The sequence below is a fragment of the Sminthopsis crassicaudata genome, chromosome 4 (genome assembly GCF_048593235.1).
Source record: "Sminthopsis crassicaudata isolate SCR6 chromosome 4, ASM4859323v1, whole genome shotgun sequence".
Classification (NCBI taxonomy): Eukaryota; Metazoa; Chordata; class Mammalia; order Dasyuromorphia; family Dasyuridae; genus Sminthopsis; species Sminthopsis crassicaudata.
This window is the reverse complement of record NC_133620.1, coordinates 338,673,202-338,692,992: the sequence shown is the minus strand read 5'-3', so window position 1 is coordinate 338,692,992 and position 19,791 is coordinate 338,673,202. Positions and strand designations below refer to the sequence as shown.

The window sequence follows — 19,791 nt, the reverse complement described above, 5'->3', positions numbered from 1 at the left end:
ACTATTTTGTTCTGTGAACCTAACCTATTCTACTGATTGGTTATTCTATTTCTTAACCAGTACCGAATGGTTTTGGTGACCACTGCTTTATAATCTAGTTTTAGATTTGGCTCAGCTAGGCCACCTTCATTTGCTTTTCTCTTCATTAATTAATTCCCTTGAAATTCTTGAACTTTCGTCAGCCCTGAAGTCAGGAGGACCTGAATCTAACCTAACTTTCTAGCCTTGTTATAAGATGCAATTGTCTAGAAATTTAATTCCAACAGATTAAACCATATGCCTACTTACAGCATTTGAGATGTTGCTTAAAGGAAACCCTGGGAGGGCCCTTTCTACCAACAAGCCCAAACACTAGTTTCTATAGCGGTTCAGAAGTTAGAAAAAGAATATCTGATGGGAGTGTATTCTGACCGGAGGAGGCAAGTTGCTCTTCATACTGAGATAGTAGTGAGTTTACCTCTTCCTGAGGCCACGAGGAAGATGAGTTGCAATAATGGGAGAGAGCATTGCATTCTGTGGTCCAGCTAGACTGGCCTTTTTGCTCAAGTTACAGGGCAAATAAATAGAAGAAGCCTTGAAAGCATGTATGATACCATTGAGTCCAGTATGAATATGGAATTAAATTTCTATAGCTACACCTTTTGAAGCGATATAATTGATTTTAGAACCCATACCTGCTTCCCCATTCTCAGTAGAGGTTTCAGGTGGTATATTCATTGTGTGTATATACATTAGCAGTGAATAGAGTGCCAATTTGGAGTCAGAAAGACTCTTTTTCCTAAGTGCAAACCCAGCTTCAGACACTTATTAGCTGTGTGATCCTGGGCAAGTCACTTTACCTCAGTTCCCTCATCTGAAAAATGAGCTGGAGAAATAGAAAACTATTCCAGTATCTGCCAAGAAAATCCCTAATAGGATCACTTAGAATGAAATGATCTGTCAACAATAAAAAGTGCATTCCTTACTCCAAAGGGACATTCAATTCTGACCCTTAAGATTTGTTAATATCGCTTAACAACCTCTTCTGCTTTTTCTGATATTGTCCCAGCCATGATCTAATTATAATTAGTTTTTCTAGTTGATTTTGGCAGAATCCATTTTCATGATCCTCTTAATGTTTATTTTGAAGTTTCTCATAGATGACACTGGGTCTGTGTGGGATGGCTAACATGTTTAACAGAATTGCAATCCAGAAGACTCAAATGGCTAGACTCAAATGTTCTAAAAGTGAGGAAATTTAAAAGGTAAATGTACTGAACTTCAAAATGTAAATGGCACAGATACTGGAGACAGGAGACATGCCTAAGCAAAAATACATGTGAAAAAGATTTGGAGGTTTTAAGGGTCTGAAAAATCAATGAGTCACAAGTGTGTCTTGGAAGGCACACTTACATTACATTACATTAATAGAAAAACCAATCAGGTGATAATCCCATTGTACAGTGTACTGTGTGGCTGGAGGGATGTGTGCAGTTCTGGTCATCAAATTTTATATGGACATTAACAAGATGTAGCACATCCAGAGCACACCAACTAGGGGGGACTAGAAATCATGTCAAAAAGCATTTTTGTAAATCTTAAAATGACAGGAAAAAAAAGAAACTGAGAATATTTAGCCTGGAAAAAAGGAAATTCAGTAGTAGGGTAGTGCATGGGAAGATAGCATAATAGCAGCTCAAGTATTTGAAAGGCTGTTTTAAAGAAAAAAAGATTAGATTCATTTTCTTAAACTCAGAAGGTAGAAATTAAAAGCAATGAGAAGTTTCAGAAACAAATTTCAGCTTCAGCATAAAGAAAATATAGCAAGTTAGAGCAACTACAGAGTGAAATATGGTGCCAGCGGAAGAAACAGGTTCCTTATCACAAAGTCTTCACGTGGAAGCTGAATGATCAGTTGTTGGTGATGTTTGTAGAAGGGATTCCTGTTCAGACATGAGACTTCCCTTGTCTTTGAAATTCTGTGAAAATCCCCATCTCTGCAATTTCTTGCACTTGAACGCTTATGACCTTCTTTTAAAAAGCAGCTAAGTGTTGTAGCATACTTTAGTCAAGATCTGAATTTGATTCCTACCTTAGATATTTCCTATATATTTATAATACAAAAATATAAGGCAGCTACGTGGCACAGTGGATAGAGTGCTGGGCCTGGAATCAGGGAGACCTGAATTCAAATCCAACCTCAGTCACTTACTATCTATGTGAGACTGGACAATCACTTCACTCTGCCTCAGTTTCCTAATCTGTAAAATAAACTAGAGAAGAAAATGGCAAACTACTTCAATATTTTTACTAAGAAAATCCCAGATGGGGTCATGGAAAGTCAAACAATGACTAAAAATAATAATATCATATTAGCATTATGTAAATGTTGGTTATCATAATCAATTTATACATTGTTTTAATTCCAAAATTCTGAAAACTCAAATTCTCCTCTTGGACCATAAACTCTTCTACTTCTCTCTCATTCTGATTCTTTTATTTATCCAACTACATCTTGGCCTTAGTTGTTTGTGTAAGCATTAAGCCTTATGATTAGTTAATTCAATATTGTTTTGGTTTTTTCCCCCCATCCTTGAATCCCTTGTTTACTTCTGGGTAACTCCTCTCATCTTTCCTGCTGCTGAGTAATTAGCTGATGCTATTAATGGAAATGACAACAAATTGCCTACATTCAATTGGGCCTTCACCAATGCATGGTAATAAACAAACTCGTCTATACTTTTCTCTACAGCAGCTGCTTCACATTTTATTTTTCCTTCTTAAAAGCCTCAATTCCATTCCTTACTTTTGGTAGATTTTCTGAGGAAATCCGTGATGCCACCTACCTCAACTTTCCTTGACTCTTTTAAAACTCTAAATAGTTACCTGTATTCTTTCCTCCTAGGAAGGGACTGATCATCCCCCTTCTGAATGAAGGTTCCATTTGTATGGTTGATATTCTTTCCTGTCTTTTCTGTGCCCTTGCTTCCTGAATTATCTTCTCTTTTCTGCATCTTCAATCTCTCCTTCTTTATTTAGTTTTTTGAATAAAGGGGTTCTTCATTTGAGGTCCATGGATACATTTCAGAGGATCCAAGAACTCAGATGATTAGAAAAATATTTTTATTTTCACTAAGCTATAAAATTTAGCTTTTTTTTAAAAAAAATTTATTTCCCCCAATCACATGTAAAGACAATTTTTAACATTCATTTTTTAAAATTTTGAGTTCCAAGTTCTCTACCACTTTCCATCCCTTCCTTGAGATAGTTACAAGTCATACACACATGTAATCATAAAACATTAAAAATTTAGCTTTTCTTTCCATTACATGAAAACACTATTCTAAGAAGGCTTCATCAGACTTTCAAAACCATTCTTGAGATTAAAAAAAAAGGTTTAAGAACCACTGCTTTACTAGAAATATGCTTAGGTTTCCTCTATCTTAAAACACACACACAGAGGCAAACTTTTATTTAATCTTGCCAACTCCTTTGGAAATTTTCTTCCTCTTCAATGCCAAACTACAGAAATGAATCTTTTAAACTTTCTGCCTCTTTCTCCCCATAATTCCACTCAGTTAATTATAAAGAATTTATTAAGACCTTGGCCAAATCACAACTTCTGTTTGCCTCAACCTCTCCATCTGTAAAGCCAGGAGGTTGAAATATATGATACAACATCCCTTCAGACAACAAAGCTATGGAAAAACAAAACAAAACAAAACAAAAAACAAATTATTGATCACCTAGAGTGTACCAGATTCTGTGCTAGGCTCTGGGAATATAGTTATAAAAAATGGGACAGGGCCTCATTAGATAAATCCAGTTTTTTCAGCCCTTCTCCTTCTGGACTGCTCTATGGCATGTAACTGGTCCACTTCATCTTTCTTGGAATCTTCTTATCTGGACTCCTATAGCATTGTTCTTCTCTTGCTTCTGATTCCTGCTTTCAAATTCATTTTCAACAAGATTCTGTTTGCACTCTTTTTCCCTTCTCTTGTGTTTCTGTTCCCACTCTATTGGAGTCTAAATATAGCCTACAGTCAGATGATTCTTCACTCTATTTTTTTTTTTTTGTTATCTCAATAAAATTTTTTATTTTTATTTTTAACAAACATTGCTTTATGAATCATGTTGGGAGAGAAAAATTGGAGTAAGAAAAACCATGGGAGAAATAAAAAAATAGAAAAAAGTGAACATAGCAAGTATTGATTTACATTCAGTCTCTTTTATTTCATTTTCTGGATGCAGATGGCATTTTCTGTCCAAAGTTTATTGGGATTGCTTTGAATCCCCACTCTATTTCTATAGTCCTAATATCTCTCCAGAGCTCCAGTCTTGTATTTCCAGTTGCTTACTGGACATATCTAGATATCATGTCCCCAAAGTTATATTGTTGAAAACTAAATTCATCATCCTCTTTTTTGATAATGAAAGTTTTCAAAGTACTCTACATATATTTTCCTATTTGATCCTCATAAGAGCTCCATTAGATACTTTTGTTAGTACCATTTTACAGATAAAGAAATTGAAAAAAGGTGTTAAGTGACTGAGGTAGGATTTGAACTCTAGTCTTCCTGGCTGCAAATACATTGTGCCACCTTATTCTTGCCAGATATTCAGACTTATAACCATAACTTTGATCATGTTCCATTCCTCACCTTTCATCAAAATCTTTTAAGTCTACCATCTCTCTTGAATTTGTTTCTCTCTCAACTTCCCCATAAACTACCTAAGTTCAAATTTTCATTTCTCCCCACCTAGACTATGAATAGCTTTTTAACTAGTTTCTTGTCTTTTCTTTATTCTCCCCTACATCTTTAATCTATTTATCCTTCTCAACACACCCCTTAATCATTTTGCTATCACATCACTTTTATATTAAAAAAATCTTCAGTGGCTCTCCAGTGGTCACCTAATCAAGTATACATTCTTCATTCTGGCCTTTAGGACTTACAAAATTTTGCTGCTAACCTTTCTAGGTTCACTGAGCTACTTCCATTCTAATTTTACACTCCACTGAAACTGGATCCCTCCCCACCTCCTCCTCTTTCTGCTTTGCTCTACTCCGTATGTGGAACTGACTCTCCCCAATCTCCATTTCTTGAAGGCTTTTCCTTCTTTTAAGACCTCACTCAGTGCCACCTTCTTCACGATGCTAACCTTATCCTGTAACTCCCACTGAACGGGATCTTTCCTACTTATATTTCTCCTAGAGATTAATAAGGGTAGCTCTTTTATTTTCACTTCAGTTTTTCTGGCATCCTAATTGTTTTCATATCTTGCTCTCTCTCTTTGAATTATGGCATCTCTTTACCTCTATATTACAGCATTCTAGTTTTTAATCTGCAAGGGACCTTAGTAATCACCACATACATTTACTGCATTTTATAGATGAGGAAACAATGATTTCATATACTAAGTGTGCAGAGCTGGGTATTTCAAGTTCCTTTCCCAGAAGATCTGTCATATCCATTTCTAACTCCCCCAGATTAAAACCTGCTTTCTTTGCTACCTCTTCCCAAGATCTCATTCATATTCAGCTCCAGCCAATCTCTCCCCAAGTCCTATTTTCACTGTTCTGCTAGTAACATATTCTTCCTCTCCCACTTTCTTTTAGTGCTCATGGATTTCTTGGGAAGACATTTTCCCTCTTGCCCCTCCACAGCAGCCCTTGTCCTCTGCTGTTCCCCAGAAGCCTTCATTTGCTTTCATCATTCACTAATCTCCTCTGTGAAGTTCGCATCATTCATCCATTTTATCTAATTCAGATCCTTTTGCTCCAATCTCGAGTCCAATAGCACACTCAGATTTTTTCATCCCAAGTCCTGCCCTTAGTAACCTTGGGAACTTCAATATTTACAATGATATTCATCTCATTCCAAAATAGGTCTGCCTTTGTATTCTACCTGTAGTGAGCTTTGGGCCACTATTATCCTCCTCTGATTACTCTAAAGGAATATTTGGAGGAAACATGAAATGGTGTAGTTTGGGTCCATTATGAATCCATGTTTATTGTATGACAAGCCTTTTATTCTCCAAGTGACTACAATACATCCTGCAGCAATTCTTTCAAATCTCCTCCACAAGTCCTACAAACCACCTCTAATCTCTTCTCTTTCAGCAAATGGTCCTTTACTAAGAAAATTAGACTTCTGGGAGTCCTTCAATTTTATTCCAACACCAAAACATTCAGTTCTCTCCTTTTTTTTGCAGTCTCTAGAGGATGAAGTAGATGTTCTTTGCCAAGAGGATGCAATAGATGCTCTCATTAGCCAAGGTTAATGCAATAGGAGTGGACTGGCCCTAAGCACAACTAACTAGTGCTCTTAATTTCGTTCCCTCTGGGACTTGCCTCATTGCTCATTTTTCCTCCTCCAGCCCCCCACTTGCAATCACTATGGTCTTCTAAGATTATCTGCCTACACACTCAGGCATCCATCCATGTGTTCCCCACTAAAGAAGTTTCACTTAATCTTGCTATTCCCTCGTTATTAACCTAAATCATACTTTTCATGGCCAACCCCCTAGAATCATTTGTATTTGCTGTTTCCACTTCCTCCCCACCAACGTTCACTTCTCAACTGTCATCTATCTCTGATCCTACTCTCTATAAATTTTTCTCTTAAAGATTACCACATATTTTCCAACTGATAAAATGTATGACTTTTTCTTCCTGTTTTCTTTCTTGGTAACCTTTCTTCACCTTTTGATACTCTGGATAATCTTTACTGGATATTCCAAAACTGCTGTCTACCTCTCCTCCATCTCCTTTGGTAGATCATCCATCTCCTGTCCTCCAAGCCCTTCTTATCTTTTCCCTTTGGGATTTTACCCATTCCCACAAGTTCAGTTGTTGGTTCTCAGATCCATAAGTGAAGCTCAAATCTCTTTCCTAAATCCCAAGTCTCACACTTCCAGTTTACTCCTGGATATCCCACAAACATTTAAAATTCAACAAATTCACAAGTGCTGATGAGTTCTCTTCCAGCTCTAGAGCTATTTATTAATCTGTGGCCAACTAGTCCCGTCCCCATCCATATTTCTTTATTCCTGTTGGGGCTACCCCCCATCCTTGTTGAATTTATATTTCAGCAAAGGGAGTTAGGGAGGACTTAAATGCCTTGATTAAAAATGGCTTGACTCGAGTTTATCTAGCTAGTGACAGTATTGACACTGTAACTTAGGTCTCCTGAATTCTGGGTATAGTATTATTTATCTTCTGTTCCTTCCTGTCCCTGTTAAATTAGATCTGATGTTACAGTTCTTATACATTGACCCAGCAAATTTCTTTATCCGTTTAATTATATAAAAACAGGACATTTAGAACAAGCAAGATAAGAGGATTCCACTGCAATGGAAGTGTCTCCATTGTAATTTCATTTCATAGTTCAGATTGACTGAAATCAGACAACCACCTTGGATGGCAAAGCAAACATTTTTTTTAATGGATGAGTCTGACTTGTCTAGGATAATACGACAAATAAGCTTCAGACCTGTGATTTGAAACCAGGTCTTCTGGATCTCAAGTCCAATGGTCTTTCTACTTCACGAATAGGAGGCTGACCTCTCAAGCTGTAAAAATCTCTATTCTTTGGGGGAAGATGATATCCATGGGAGCCAAAGAATCTTGCTTTGCTTGAACTGGGCTCAAGGCTGGCTCACGAAACAGGCTTAATGTAGCTTGTTCCCACATAATGTAACAAGAATAGAGCTAGGAGCTACAAAGCTCAACCCACACACTACCAAGAAACAATGTGGGTCAGCCCCTCCTCTTGGCTAGGTAGGAGTGTCTGGGTTCTTCTCTGGACCCTATATACACACTTCCCTGACTCCATGAACTAACGAGCTTTTCTCCCTCAAATGTGAGAATGAAGAGAATGTTTTATGCTCATTCTGAGCTCCGTCCCAGAACCTTTTGCAGGCAGCCTGCTCTGCTAAGACACAGTGTGGGATGGAAAGTAAAAGTGACATTGAAGAGCATTGGGCCCCACTGGGTGTCACTTAGTCTGCCCTACACCGAGTCTCATGAAAGCACCAAGCGTCCCAGGTGCAGCCATAGGGCCCAAACTCCTGGAAGAAGTTGGCCTAATGCCTAGAACAGTGCCTTGTTCACCAGAGGGGCTTAACATGTGTTAAATTCAACCCAGCTTAAGGTACTGCTAAGAAAAACATGGATATTGAATGGTATGAAAGGCAGAAGGAAGAAAGAGGGAACTAGGGCTGAAATGGGGTTAATAAAAGGGAACTTGCCTCCACAGGAGGAACTGGACAGGGGGATGGGATGGGCCTTGGGCAGGGAGAACAGTTCTTAAGTATGATCAGCGATCCTTAATTTCGGGCAATTTTAAACTTTGAAGTATACCAAGGGGAAACAGCTACTTCCTTAATCATTTCAAATTTCCCCACCTCACTCCATAGATACTCCTTATATTCAGAGTCTCAGGACCTTAATTTAAAACTTTTGTAGATATACTGTCACATTTTGGAGGAAAAAAATCACTAAAACAAGGGAAGAGTGGGTGGTAGCTAGGGTCCCTACACAAAATCATGTATTTGCTAAATGTATAATGGAAAGAGGTTGTATGTGGAGCACATGATGCAGAGGATTAAAGATCTCTCTTTATATGGGGATATTGCCCTTTTCTCCAAAAGAGTTGATTTTTAAAAGGGGCTGGGTCTCATGGGAAAAGATAAAGTCCATTTTCAGGATTTTCTGTCTGCCCTTTTACCTTAACTACCAGTAGTGTTTGCTTCTCCTTTCAATGTCCAATGCTCCTCTATTCCCTACATATGTCCTGCTGGCAAAAAGCTCTTGTAGTTGGCCTCAGAATACTCTCCCAAGTGGCACTTTAGGTGTTATGTTTAAAGGAGAGTAAGGAGCATGGTTAGTGCTTTCCTGTATAACTCATAGGAAGGGAAGGTGAAGTACCAGACCTGGCACAAGGGTGGCCATGAAGACCTGCATATTACAGAGAAAGAGAAGAGAAATGTAAGATTAGCAGCTTTTTCTTATCCTGAAGAACCAATAAATGCAGTTGGCAAGGGGGGGGCAGTGCAAGAAGGCACTGAAGACAAGGGATGTTGCCCCAAAAGGAAGCATGATCTAAAGGGAAGAGCTTTTAGACTTTTGGAGGCCAGGGAGATCTGGGTTCAAAATTCTTGCTCTGATGCAGAAGCAAATCATGAAATGTTATTGAATCATGAATCAAAACAGGGCAAATAAAATTAAAGTAGGGATAGTAAATAAGCAAAATACTTGTGGTATTTGTCTCATGAGTTAGGTAAAAGGAAAGGGCTTAAATCATTTGTTCAGTGCCTGACTTTTTATGATCCCATTTTGGGCTTTCTTGGCAGAGATCCTGGAGTGGTTTGCATTTCTTTCTCCAGGTCATTTAACAGATGAAGAAACTGAGGCACACAGGATGAAGTAACGTCCCCAGGGTCACCGAGCTAGGGCATGTTTGAGGCCTGGCCCTCTATCCACTGCACTCCCTCCCCCTGAGAAATTGCTAGAGTAACAGAATCTTCTATCAATTCCTCTACTAATGGGTAAGGATTCTACAGGCCTGGGTTTCACACCTGATGCTCCCCAGCCTGGGGGAAGGCAGAGGGAAGTAAGTAGATCCTACAATTTCCAAAATGGTTCAGTTAAACAAATGGATAACAAGTCTATAATCGTTTATTAGACAAGGCTATATCCCTAATCTGGGAGTTTATCAAAGAGGACTATGCCTTTCCATCACTTATTTCTGAATGAAAATACAAGATTGGAAATAGTTTTTAACCAACATGTCAATGGCTGTAAGCAAAGAACAGAAAGAATTGCTGCAATCCCTGAGTTGGTAGGAGAAAAAAAGGAAAGGATGTCACACCTCATGGACTCATTGAAAATTTTAATTTTTGTTGGCAACAAAACTAACAAATAGCTGGAGAGATTAAGCCTTAGGTTAAACCCAGAAGCCACAAATGGCCTTTGGGGAAAGCACCAAGGCAGGTGGCCAGTGGCTCTGAGAAGGCTCACTATTGGCAGGGAAAGGTTGGGAACCCAGGTGACCTGCAGGAAGACAATACAGGCTCTAAGGTTAAAATGTCAGGACCCTGAGCCTTAGTAGAGGTTTGTGCTAGATCGAGCTGTCCCTGCTACAGCAGGATGATAGGAGATTAATAAGGATTAAAAAACAAACCCTCTCTTCTGCTCTAAAAGAGGGTTTCAGAGGGAGACTGGGTAACTCAATTTTTCTCTCTCTATGGAAGATGCTAACCTGTCCCAGGGTAAAAGTAGGTAGGAGAAGGGGTTAGAAAAGATAGGGAATATAGCTCCCTTGATTAGCTCTAGGAATTCTAGGAATCAGGCTTCAGCCTTCAAGGCCCAAAACATCTTTCCCCTCCATCCTCTTTCCCATTCCCTCTCAGACTCTGACAGAGGTGAATTAAACCTCAGAGAGACTGTCAGATGCTTGGCTGCTTTTGACTGAAATTCACTTGTACCCTCTGGCCCTGGAGCATCAAAGGGCAGGATGCCAAGCCCCAACCACCTCCCCCAACCAGAAAGCAGTCAGTTCTCTCATCAGAACTGTCCTTACTTTCCACACAATCTGTATTCAGGAGGGCATGAAAGCCCTAACCCTTAGGAATGGCCCCACACCCCCTCAAGTCTTCAGGGATTTGGGGAACAAACAGCTTCCAGGGGATCAGAAATCCCAGTCGTCCATCTCCAGCTCATCCAGGCCTGATACTAGGCCAAAGATACCACTAGGGTCCTGGGGTTGGCTGCCTTCAAAGTTGGTGATGGGCGTAACAGGGCGGAGCAATTCAGGTAGGGCCTCTGAGGCACGTCGTTTAATCTGGGGAAAAAAAAATTTTTTTCAAAATGCTTTTTAGAACAGAAAACTGTATGAGAGGAACAGAAAGGCCCTTAAACCAAGAAACTCTCTAAGAAAATTGTAACTCTTAAGTGGAAGCTATGGAAAATGAAAACTGTTTTAAATTTAAAGTTTTAAATGCTCCTTGAATTCATCAAGCAACTTCTCCTATCCCTAAGGAAGTTGGAGATAATATCTTAGGATATTCAGTTAAAAAGGTAGTAAGTGATTGTTAAAACTCTGGTCAAGTGAAAATAAACTTGTGAATATAAACTGTGAAAATAAGGAAAGGGGCTACAGTACCTGCTTGAAAAAAGAATGGTTCAGTAGGGTGCTGGCACTCGGCCTATAGAGAGAAGAAAAAGCCTTGTTACCTCAGCTGTCCTGGGTTAGAATTTTATCCAGACATCTTCAGGAGTATATTCTGAGAGACTTGGGGTGTAAAGAGGTTGCTCCCACAGTTCTGCCACTCACACCTTGCCTACCTGCCTGCCTGCCTTAATCACAATGACAAGGAGAGATAGCAATTAAAGTTTTCTATTTTTGCTTTTAAAAAGCATGTTCACTATCATCTCAATCCCCACTGAATCCTGATTTTTGTTGTTGTTGTTGTTGTTGTTAAGGAATGAAGTCCTTTATCAGAGAAGATATAAATTTCCAACCTACCACAACTCCCAAGCTGGGAGCTGAAGTCCAGGATCTTCTAATTTTTAAAAAGCATGCCTTTCTACCCTAACTCCCTGCCTAAGCCCAAGCTTAAGAAGCGTAGGCTACCTGAGGTCAGGACTGCGTTGTAGACATTGCTCCACAAAGTGGTGGAAATGTGGTGAGAAAGTGCGATGGTAAGGATGTGGAGGGGAGTCCCCATTTGAGTTCCGGGTCGTGCTGGCAGCAAGACTCTCATTTAGGCCAGAGTTGGCCCCTGAACGTGAGGTATTCATGGTCAGCTCCTCAGCAGGGATGGTGGTGGTATCCAGCAGGCAGGGTACTGTTCCATTTAGCTTTTCCAGAAGCATCTGTGAAAGGCCTGTTTGATTAGTTAATTGACAAAATGTTACATGATTTCTGCCCCACCAACATTAAAACTAGGACTCTTCAGCAGCCCTGGAAATTGAGCTTAAAGGATCTTCCCTTCCCCCCCAAAATGCCATAATGCACAAATGGGAACTTTTATGAATAAGGAAATGGATGGGGAAAGTGGGATAAGCTTAACTTCTTTAGAGCAGTACTGTCCACTAGAGCTAGGTAAATGGGTTACCTCAAAAAGGAGCTGGAAAGGAGGATTATGTCTTCTGTTTTCCACAGCAAGAAAGATCTAGACCTTTATTCCATACATAAAGAATAAAGAACCTCTAGCAACAGAACTCTGCCCCATAGTTGGGGCAGTAACAATTCCACTTCTAATCACAGGATTTATTCCTCCCCAATCCCCAAAGTGCTCTAAGTAAAATTTCAGTTTGGTTCAAAAACTTCCTATTCACAGCTTCTTGTGGTGCTCCTTCCTGAGACAATTCTGAGCAGGGGCAGCAGAGCAAGCAAGGTCGGGGCAGGTCAGGAGTAGAGGAGCCAGGCAATCTGGACTTACCTGGGTGGCAGGCATGTCCTTAAAGGGGACGTGGCCATTGGCCAGCTCACAGGCTGTGATTCCCACACTGTAGATGTCAGATTTGGCATCATAACCCTGAAGATTCTAAGTCAGGAGAGAACAGCCACAGGTCACTCCATCTGGAGCCTTGGTCTCTGCTCTTAGGGATGGGGATAAGGACCAGGGAAAGGAAAAGAATGCTAATCTCAAAAACAGCACCAGCTACTGAAGTATTGCTTGCCCATTTTATTGGAAAGAGAGTTAACTGCTGATGAGCTGTTACATTATTTTAAAAGGAACAAATGGTTTCTGATGGCTAAAAGTAGAAAGAAATACTGGGCTACTGGGTTTCCAGAGTCAATCCAAACAATTTCTTATCTCATGGGAATTACCAAATGCTATCTCTTTCCTTAAGGCAGAGCCCTGTGTTTCTGCTACTCTCCCCTAGTCCAGCAGACCTTTGTGATGAGAGGAAAATAAAGACAAAGGCCACAAAAGAAAGAAGTCATTACATCTAACTTTGGGACTACCAGAAAAGAAAAGCCTAAGTCTTCCTGTAAAATGTGGAAAACAGTCAATTAGTCATTGAGCTGTCTCTCTAAAATGAAGGCTAGTCTGACCAAGAATATTCTTTCATTCTTTCCAATCCCAATCCGGTCTGAAAGCTTTATTATCTTTTGGTAATCTAAAGGTGGGATCCCCAGAGTCCAGTGTCCATACCTGCTGGAGAACCTCAGGACTGAGCCAAGGCAGGACCTTGATGCTGTATTTGGGGAAGTCATGAACAACTCGCTGCCGCTGACCATGGCTGATCATGCTGAGACTGCTGCGAAGGCCTGACAGGTAGACCTTCCCGTCAGCTGAGATCAGGATGTGGCTGGCTTTAACACTCCTACAGAAGGTGTCATGTGGTCACATGGACAATGGAATTCCAAAGAAACTTTCCTTTCAAATCCATTAATCTGAAGGTTTGTGCAAGTTAGTTTCCTCCCACAAGTAAGGAGGAAGGCTGACTTCCTCCCTCTCCCCCCTCCAACTGCTCCCTACTTATCAGGCCTCAGAGACAGCACCATACTCAATGCACACACATGTTCTAGGATCCATTTACCAAGAAGTATAACAGCCAAATGATCACCATAAATAATGCATAGTACTAAGCTGTGGTGAAAAGGGAAAAACTATCTCTTTTATTAACTTGAAGTCACAGTTCCTCAGCCCAAGTCATCATTCCTCTTTACAAGACAGGAAAACTAGCCTATATAAAGGGATAGTGATTTGCCTCATTATACCTACTGACTTTTATAGAATTTTCAGATGATATAAAGCTGGGCAGGATGACCAGATGGAAGAATTGGGATTCGAAAACATGCTGACAGTCCATAACATTAGGCTCAATCTAATAATATGACACTTAGCAGGAATTTTAATTAACATTTGAGCTCAACAAACACACTTCACAAGACCCCATGTCTAATAATTAACTACTTGTGAACTTGGTTAAAGTCATGTAACCTTCAAGGGCTTCTCCATCTGTAAAATGAGATCAGGCAAAAAGTCCTTCAAGGTTCCTCTTGGCTCATAATTTCAAGTACAAGAACAGGGAAACATGTTTGGCCAGGCAGTAATCTGTTTGAAAAAGATCTGGGGGCACGTTCAATATAATAGCCAAGAAAGTAAAAGTGACCTCAGGATGCCTTAAGGAATCATCGTCTACTTTACCCCATCTGGTCATACCACATCAGAAATACTGTGTGTGGTTCTGGAGCTATGTTTTAGAGAAGACATTGATAAGCTGGAGGATGTCCAGAGGAGAGAAAATAGGCTGGAGAAGGATCTGGCCTAGGACTGTTTGAAGAAAAGACTTAGGGAAACGTAGCAGCTGTCATTAAGTATCTGAAGCTTGTCACAAGGAAAGTTTACATTTGTTCAGCTTGGCTCCAGAGAGCAGAACTGATTGAATATTGTTGAAAGGCAAATGTAGGTTTGGCATAAGGAATTTTCTAATCTATCAAGTTAGAAACAGGGTCAGAAACTTGGTGTCAGGAGTTATAATTCTAGATATCCTTAGCAAAGTAGAAAACTCCCCAGGCCCAGGTCTCTCTGTACCTGTGTACATAGCCCATATGATGGATGTAGTCTAGTGCCTTTAAAACTCCTTGCAAGATGTAGGCAATTGCCAACTCATTCATGCCATCCATGAATTGTGAACAGATGAGATCCTTTGCAGAACCTGAAGAAACAAATACAGGTAGGAGATGGGTAATAAGTAAATGAGTGAATATGATTTACAAACAAAAGGATTTTTAGTTTTAATAGAAGAGATTTCTTCCCACTGACCATATGCCATGAAGGAAGTGACAACCCATAGCTCATTGTCAGCAATGAAAGTGGCTCGATATGGCACAATGTTGGGATGGTTGAAGAGCTTAGAGACATGAAGTTCTCCCTGAAAAGAATGGGTAACAGTGAGAATCAAAGCCAAGAAAAACCACGAAAGTAGTTCTCAAGATAAGTAATGATCTTGCTGTGAACTAGCTTTAAAAGAACCTTGGAGAGTTCCCTTCAAAACATAAGAGAATTCCTGCTCCATTGCTACAAGTTGACTTCTTCAATACTTTAGAAATACAGCATAACCTATTTTAGTCCTAGATATACAGACAAAAAAAATTATCAACCCCTTACCTCCCCCAAAGATTTGTTGATAGATTTCAGGGGTCCCATGAATTTGGATGAGAAAAAAAATAAACCACTGTTTTCAATAACCTCTGGGTTGTGGGGAGTTTTTTGGTTGCTGCTGTTGTGGTTGTTAAATTTCCATTTTTATTTTTTGCATTTAAAAGCATGAAGAGTCCACAGCATAAAAAATGCTAAGAGCCCCTACAATAAGCAATAAAATACACGCACTATCTTATTAAAATAGATCTATTAAGTGGAGACATAGGGAGGAATCAAAAAAAGGAAAAACTATGATTGGACATCGGAAAATAAATTTCCTCAGCAAACTCTCAAATTGTGAGATCCATTCCTTAAAAGCATCTATATAAATCTTATCACTGTGAAATTCAAAATCATACTGAAATCAGGGATCAAACTGTCTGGCTTTATGAAACACAGACTAGCAGTATCTGTTGTACTAGAGAAAAACCACCAGTCATCTAGAACAAATGACATTTGGCTCCAAAGAACCATATTGGGTCTTGCTTCTGCTTCCTTTTCCATTCTAACACATACCAACTGGTGATTAGTTGGAAATCTAGGGAGCTACCAAAGGCCCCCTCTGGTGGATGCTAACTTAGATAGAATACAGGAAAGAGATGAATGCACTTTAAAAATAAATTTATTTAACCCAGATTATGTTTCCACAACCATCTACAACAGTAGTGATGGGATCAAATCTAAATAGAATCATTTTATTGTGTTGATAAGAAGGTAAATACTTGCTTAAATCATTTGGCTAATTTGTTATAAATAGGAAAGAATAAATTTACCACCAACATAAAGTAGGGTAATATATTTGGGACAAAAATAACTCTTTCCATGCTGGATTTTCCATACTTTTCAGATTCAGAAGAGTACAAAAGTCTTAAGAGATGCTTAGGGAATCTTAGCTGCACAAAGTCAATAGTAGTCAGTAAGCTTTCCCAGGGCACAAAATGTCCCAGAGTGATCAATAATGGCTACTGTAGCCACTGAACAGTCTAATGCTTTTCCCAATTTTTCTGTCTCCTGATTTTTAAAGGACTATTTTCTGGAGATTTACTGGGACCAAGAATATGTTGTCAAAGCTTTCTAGTCTTAATTAATTTGTCCTTAAGCAGGTTCTATTCCTCTTAGAATCTCTAGTTACCTTTGAGATTCACCTTGAGAATCACCTTCTGCATGAAGCTTCTCTCCTTAGCTCCAAAGCTTGCTAGTCTTCCTACTTCCCCTGCCCTCTACCTTATGCATTTTGGGGGTACATAATTGTATTTCAACATTTTCACTGATAGAAAGTAAGATCCCTGAGAGCAAGAACTATTTTTCTTTTTACCTCTAGCGTCTACTCAAGTGCCTGATACATGGCAGGTATCTAAAAAATGCTTAATTACCTGTAAGTATGTCACCATCTCATTGGTACAAGCCTCTAGGTTAATCCTCCGTATTGTGACATGTTCTCCTGTTGGTTTGTACCTGGCTAAATTCACTGTCATCAACTCTTCAAACCCTTTGCCTGAAGGAAAAGTAGAAATCTCATTAAAAGAGCCAAAAATTACAAGTTTCCACCATTTTTATGGAAAAAATAAAAAGGCATCCAAGAAATCAGACAACATGCTCCATGAAAGGATAGAGGACAAATAGAAACTTCATTTTTTTAAAGGTCTTATGAGACACATATAACAATTTGAAGGGGGAGGCCACAGGAATACCTGACTATATTAGTATGTAATTTTAATGCAAACTCATTAAATATTAGATAAGCTACCAATAGCCAACTTGTACTGTGGACTTTGATAACTGGGTAACTGTCCCTGGAGCACATTCCAATTGCAGATACTAAAATAGATACAGCAGTTGCTTGGAACATGACACTTCTTGTCCCAGGAAAAGGGAGACACCTCTGAACTCTTAAGCACCATTACCTATGATTCTGAGCAGTTCATAACACCTGCCCTCTGGCAGAAAACTGCTCATGGTGTCCTGTTTAGGGGAGGATGCTATCGATTCTGAGCTCGAGTCATTGGTCTAGAGAAGAAAGAGAGAGAGAAAAAAGTCAAAACAAAGAATAAGTAAAAGTTGAGGATATGGTATTTAAAAGCAATGATGAAAAGTAGTACATAAGCCAATGTGGTAAACCTGACATAAGGATGAAGGAAGAATGTTCTACTGTTGGGGTCATTGAAGGGAAAAAAAATTGCTAACTTGATAATATACAAATATCAGTTTAACATATTAACTGGCACTGATATCAGAACAAATGATTCTTAGAGATTATTACTCTTCACTCTGATTCAAAATAGAAGCTCCAGTGATGAGTGTTAAAGATCAATTCCATCTAATATTTAATTTGATTTGACATTTGAAAAAACTCATTATCCCTTCTTGACTGACAAGCCTATCCATAGGAGGGGTCTCCCAAGAAAGGCACATTTATATGGAAAGTTGACAAGCCTTTTTTCTGCACTGTAATCACGTTTTTCAGTCCTTCACTATTCCCTCACAATCTCAAATGGTAAAAACTGTCCCACTCAAACCAGAGGGTAAATATTTAATATACTCTCTATATTTCTAAGTTGAGAGCAACTGCCCCACCAACTTAAATAAGAGAGAGAGAGAAGTAGTAATTTGTTCTGCCATGATCCCCTACAGCAGAAGCTCATGCTCAAAATTAGGTTAAAACTCAGCTGGTTAGGATGTGAGAATCACACATAAGATAACAAGGATTTTAAGATCCTAAAATAAAATTGCCCAAGAATGCCTGAATGTGAAAAATGTACACAAGTGGGAAGAAATATAAACAGTTGGGGAGGAATCCAGCATAGTGGGTTTGATTTACTTCTCCAAACCTGTATCTGTTAATATGGTTTGTATAACTGCTTAAACCAGGAATTCCTAAATTTTTTCCACTTGCGACCCCTTTTCATTGGAGAAATTTTTATGCAAATCTGAGAATATAGATATATAAAATAGGTGTACAAATCAAACATTTATTGATAATGAATCATAATTCTGCAACCTTCACATTCAGTTATGCAACTCCATATGGGGTTGTGAACCACAGTTTTAAAAAGCTTTATCTTAAAAGTAAAAAAATCTGGAGGAGAAGAGGGTTATCTTCATCCCTTCTCAGGGAAGCCACCCAATTAAAATGGAAAGCAACTTGAGCAGGGATAATTTCAATTCTTATTTTACATTCTTTCTCACATACACTATCAACCACCACCAATAACACTACCATTTATTACTACCTGTAACTATCACCACTACTACTACTTCCTCCCCCTCCCAAAGTCATTACAGGTAGGGCTAGAAGGGATCTGGAAGATCATCTAGTCCAACCATTTCATCTTATATATGAGGAAATTAAGGTCCAAGGAGATTAAATAGCTTGCTCAAGACAGTAAGAAGTAGACAGGAAATCTGAATTCTGGTTCAGGGACTCCCAAGTTTGGAGCTTTTCCCACTGCACCTCTGATGAATCTATGATCTTAGTAGGGATATTCTTTCCAGCCAACAGACTGCAACTCATTCTGTTTGATTCTTGCCCATATCCTTCCACATATACTGCATAGTGGGTCCACCCAATGTGCTGGGAGTGGGAAGGTTGACTTCTTTTGGATCTCATGATATATTTGGGAACCAATAAAGACCCAGGCTGTCCATTGGTTAGCAACCGTTCTTCCTACATAACCAACCCATCTCCCTTTGTAGACAGACATTTCTGATTATATTTTAAATGCGGTTCTGTATAATTTTGTGATGGTAATATACTAATACTTAATCATGCCTACTTCCTATCTTTTATCCTTTGTGAGTCCCCTAACTTTAATTTTGTAATTTTGTAAATTTGTTTTTGATATTCCATGATTTTTACTCATATGATACCATCAGGAAAAGTTTCAGGGAGAAGCTTAAAGTCATTAAAAGCACTGAATATTTTCTTAACTACTATAGGCATCCTCTCCCAATTCATTTCTGGGCTCAGTTCATTATCTGCTTGTCTGTGCAAAATATATGTGCTGATGAACTAGTTCAATTGGCTATCCAACTATATTGTAATCAAGGCTTAAGCATTCTCCATCCACTTATTTATTCTATGTGGACAGTTAAGCTGAACTCTGCTAGATTAAAGCCCTCACTTAAGAAACTATATAATGATGTAGATCTTAATATAATATTATATGCAATGTTATATGCAAACAAGAACATCTGGAGGACTTCATCATCTACAGGAAATCCCTCTTCCATTTTCTATTTATACTGGGCATACTGGCAAGCCTAAGTCTTTCTGTTTTATACCATAACTGATATGAATAACTAGGTAGTCAAATAAAGTTCTCTCTGCTACTGTATCTTTCAAGGAATCATAGAAGATTTTTTACATATTCATGAAAAATACTTTGTTGAAAGAGTCTTTGAGATAAAATTCTGTTGTAACAAATTAAATCCTTTCTAATAATAAAAAAACAAACAAGCAAACATAAACACAATGGGATCCTGTATTTTCCAAATTTTTCAATTGTTTGATGATAAAAATGTAGTCTGCTATTAAATATTGCCCAAGAAAAACTGCCATCTAAGAATGAAACATACTTTCTTTCTCATGGCAGAGATATATGTAACTACTATGGCCAAATATTTTAGACAATGTAAAATATATATGAC

At 38.8% G+C, this 19,791-nt stretch overlaps 1 protein-coding gene across 20 annotated transcripts in view; it reads right to left on the bottom strand.

Annotated features, from left to right (window-relative positions):
• Positions 1-9,855: 9,855 nt before the first annotated feature.
• Positions 9,856-19,791, bottom strand: part of STRADA (STE20 related adaptor alpha) — a 35,216-nt gene continuing 25,280 nt past the window's right edge. For 15 of the 20 annotated variants that reach the window (XM_074260860.1, XM_074260852.1, XM_074260846.1 and 12 more), the window contains 9 exons: positions 17,049-17,151; positions 16,518-16,639; positions 14,767-14,875; positions 14,536-14,659; positions 13,150-13,321; positions 12,430-12,534; positions 11,619-11,860; positions 11,148-11,190; positions 9,856-10,826 (listed from right to left, as the gene is read on the bottom strand). In XM_074260860.1, the coding sequence (XP_074116961.1) occupies positions 10,674-10,826; positions 11,148-11,190; positions 11,619-11,860; positions 12,430-12,534; positions 13,150-13,321; positions 14,536-14,659; positions 14,767-14,875; positions 16,518-16,639; positions 17,049-17,100 (1,122 nt within the window). In that variant the 5' untranslated portion in view covers positions 17,101-17,151 and the 3' untranslated portion in view covers positions 9,856-10,673. Of the gene's footprint in view, positions 10,827-11,147; positions 11,191-11,618; positions 11,872-12,429; positions 12,535-13,149; positions 13,322-14,535; positions 14,660-14,766; positions 14,876-16,517; positions 16,640-17,048; positions 17,152-17,262; positions 19,329-19,791 lie in introns of those variants that run through there. The other 5 variants (XM_074260858.1, XM_074260857.1, XR_012481155.1 and 2 more) reach the window with 4 other exon arrangements.